At 40.5% G+C, this 3,864-nt stretch overlaps 1 protein-coding gene across 1 annotated transcript; it reads right to left on the bottom strand.

Moving 5' to 3' along the window:
* Positions 1-3,160: 3,160 nt before the first annotated feature.
* LOC122617874 lies at positions 3,161-3,654 on the bottom strand. Its single transcript, XM_043793898.1, has 2 exons — positions 3,516-3,654; positions 3,161-3,463 (listed from the first exon to the last, which is right to left on the bottom strand). The coding sequence occupies exons 1-2, from the start codon at positions 3,534-3,536 to the stop codon at positions 3,233-3,235; spliced, it is 252 nt and encodes an 83-aa protein (XP_043649833.1). The 5' UTR covers positions 3,537-3,654; the 3' UTR covers positions 3,161-3,232.
* Between the last annotated feature and the right edge of the window lie 210 nt (positions 3,655-3,864).

Raw genomic sequence — 3,864 nt, 5'->3', positions numbered from 1 at the left:
ACAAGTAAAAGGTGCTACTTGTCGGGGACAGGCGACTCGTCCCATTGTTTCGTAATGGAGAAATATTGTTTAGCATGCGAACAGAAGTCGGGGAACAGGAACAGACAATGCTGACATCGGACAAAGGCCAGGGAGTTGGGTATCCTGGATGCAGATGGGGATGGGGATAGCGATGGGGATGGGGACTCCCCTTGGCTCTGAGCAGCTGCAGAGCCGACTTTGAGTAGGGGTATTATTATGCATAATGGTTTCTGGTCTATTGACATTTATGGCACTTGGAGTGCAGATATGGCAACTGTTATGGTGCTTAAATTCGTTTCCTTTCCTTTTACACCTGACTTGGGTCGATGAATTCTTAATCGGAGTCTCAATTGAATATACTTGTGTTTTAATTTAATATTTATATATTATCACTGTAAGACTTTAAATTATAAACCTCGAGTTCGCTTTTGGTTTGATTAAGTAAAAGAAAGCTTGGGTTAGAAGTGGAAAATTAGGCGCCTTGAAAAGAAAATGCAATGAGTACTTCAGCTAAAAAGTGTTTATTTTAGAGTAAAAGTATCCTTGGAAAGAATGTGCGATGTCGAAAAATTAACCTTTGGTATTCTGAAATAACAATCTTTTTAATTAAAGAATTGTTTTAATAAGTGAATTGTTTTAACCAAACTTATAAGTTATTTTAGATGCTCATTTCCACTTCCCACGATCAGAAGGGGCAACCCATAAAAACTTTTCTTTTCCGAGGTGTTAACTTTTCGAGAAGCCTCAAAATATTTGCTTTCGTATGCATGACTATCAAAACAAACTAAACTATTTCAATCAAAGCGCACTCTAGGCCATTCAACGAAAAACTTGATTTGAAAGCAAAATCAATAGAGGGGAAAAAGTGCAGAGAACTTGAAAAAGTTCACTGTTTGATTGGACTCCAGATGGAGGTGGTCAGGAGTGGAAATCTCTTGCTCTCAGTTTCACAGTTGCCCACTCGCATATCCAAAGTTTGCATAGTTTACGCAACTGTTTGCCATCATTCCAATGTGTATCGCTCCTTAGAGCATAGCACACATTTGTGTTATTCAAAAATGGAAACATATCATTGAGCTTAGCGGTATATTAAAAAAAAATATAAAATTAATAGTTTGAAACTCCCCTCTAATTCGTATTTTTTCAAACAAATTTAAACATAATATTTAGACACGATGCGATTGCATCAGCGAAAATATTCCGCGCTATTTTCATCCGTTTTGTATAAAGTTCCCATAATTCTATTTGTTTTCATATGCTGATGGCCGCCCATTTCCATGTCGTCCTTCTCCATTATCATGCGTGAACATTTATCCATTAATTTGCGCAAATAAAGTTGCCGCAACATACGCGTACTCACGTAACCGCAATTGAACTGGGCAAAAATAATAATACTCGCACAGAAAAAAACACAAACACACACTCGGGCTACCAGAGAAACAACAAATAAACACCGAAAGAGAAAGCTGCGTATCGCAGTCTCTCTCCGGCGAACTGCGGCTGGCCGCCGCTGAAAGGTAAACAATTTTAATTTATTTACCCAATAATAAACCCATCAAATGGGCGCCCATATCGCCCCTCAAAAGGGGGTCCAAATCGAAAAGGCTTCCTTGCGGCCTAAATAAGCGTCGAGTTTCGTACGTTGGTAATGCATATCTGTGGCACTTAGATTTTAAATGTAACCTTGGGCTTTATTAATCAATATTACAGAAATAACATATAACAAGTTTTTCACAGACTTTGTCCTTTAAGGTAAATGGTTTTCTTATATCTAAAAGATTAGATCCAAAGACATTTGTTCAAGCTTGTATAAGTATTTGTTAATTAGCCATTTTGAATATTATGTTTACTTGCAAAGAAAAATAATGTCTGTAAACTGATTGAGGAAGATTGAAATATTAAATATGAATTTTAAAACATTCTGTATGGAAACTATACACATATCTACAAATAGGAAATGTGTTTTGATATGGATTTTAACACAACACTACCTTAGGTAAAACCTGTATAATAAAAGCGAACTTATGAACCATCTGGCATTGACTCTTAGCAATAAGGATTATCTACTTATGATATCAGCACTTCAATGATACATTACGAAACAAAAAACTTTTAACTGATGGGATTATCTCTTCTGAATACCGCCACACTCATGGCATTGACAATTATGCGCTGCCATCAACTACCCTGTTCCATAACCGGAATACAGACGATTAATCAGTTTACGGCTTAAAAAGCTTCATCAGCGAACACGGAGCCCGCTGCTTTTGAGCTTTGCAACGCCTTTTAATTCAATTAAGCCCGGCTTTTGTGCCACGCCCCCTCCAAAACGGAGGTTGGCAATAGGCAATTACCAGTAATCGAATTTGGGACGCATCGAAATCCGTTTGAAACAATAAATTTTCCACTGTTTGCTGGGGGTTGCAAATGCGGAAAACCTTTGTGGGTGGAAACCCCTCGAATAAATACAAGTTGGAGGAGGAAAATGCAAAATGCAAATTGAGCGTTTCGCGTCGGGACATTAAACTTAGTCGCGGCTTAGGCGGCTTAAGCCAAAAGCTCAACTTTCACTTAACCGCAGAGTGCCGAAACGCACTCCATACCCCCACACTCCCGCATTAATTCCTAGTTAAATGCAAGTCCTTTGGCGAGGGTGGAAATCGCCGGGACTTCATTTGCATTTTACAGCAGATCTGGACACTCGGTCATCCTGACACAATGACAAGCGGATGTATTTCATCTCAGTGGCACAGGACCAGGACACGGCTTCCTTCTTCTGCTGTTCCTGCTCCTTCTGCTGCTCCTTTATCCCTTGTAAATATTTCATGGCTGCTGGAAAACAATTCCTGCCCGTCGCTCAGCTGTTGCACTTGCTGAATAAATTATCAGCTGTCATTAAGGCTTCTCCGGTGCAACTCCTTCACGCCTTCATTTCCCACCCGACTGCGTTTGACAATTAAAAATCGCGAATCGCCAGGAAATGCGCCGCAACTCTGGAGTGTTGAATGCAAAGATGTCGAAATGAACCTTGGTAAATAAAACTCTTGCAGAGGACACTATACTTGATACACACAAGAAAGATATTTCAATTTGCAAACTTCTTATTAACTAATCTCATACATATCACCTTGCAATCAAATAAAATGCCTTTTAAGAATTTATTCTTTTGAGTCCCCATTTCAAATGAAATATTATAAAACATTCAAAGCAATTACGAGTCCCGGGCCACCGGTTGGTTCTCCTTGTTCTCCCAGTCGAATGGCGGTGGTGCCACCTCAGCGACGGGAGGCTGGGGCACCTGGATGCCCATAGTCTGATCGCTCTGGGATCGGCTTCCGTGCAGGATGCGGACATACCTGAGGGCGTAGTGCAGCTCCGACATGGGCAGGTCGTGCTCCCGGATGAAGAACATGGCCTCATCAGTCTCCTCCTCCGTGAAAACCTTAAATTCAAAGTAAAATGCGGTGTCTTGAGAAATTTCTCATAGAACATACCTCGTCTTCTTCGGAGGTCATCTTGATTTAAAGCTATATTATTGGATTTTACTTGACTTTTACTTTTACTTTTTTTCCAGCTGTGTTTGCTATTTAAGCACTGCTTTGAACGCAGTGAAAATATTTTACTGGCCTACTAAGCGCCACTTTATCCCGTAATGAAAATTTTGTCCGCAAAAACACATGAAATGCACAAAAATGATTGCGCATTGCCAACACAATATAGCATGCGGCCGAAACTGACCCATCAACACTTTGGCATTGCCTTTAATATGGTCTGCGAATGGAAACAGGAAGAGGATCAGTAGCAGGAGCAGGAGCAGGACCGGGCCAAGCCAGGACGTCACCC

The sequence above is a fragment of the Drosophila teissieri genome, chromosome 3L, assembly GCF_016746235.2.
Source record: "Drosophila teissieri strain GT53w chromosome 3L, Prin_Dtei_1.1, whole genome shotgun sequence".
Classification (NCBI taxonomy): Eukaryota; Metazoa; Arthropoda; class Insecta; order Diptera; family Drosophilidae; genus Drosophila; species Drosophila teissieri.
This window is presented reverse-complemented; position numbering and strand designations above follow the sequence as displayed.

Coding starts and splice junctions, on each gene's coding strand:
- LOC122617874 (XM_043793898.1), bottom strand. CDS start 3,536: ATGACCTCCGAAGAAGACGAG. Junction 3,464..3,515: donor TGACCTCCGAAGAAGACGAG/GTATGTTCTATG, acceptor TTTGAATTTAAG/GTTTTCACGGAGGAGGAGAC.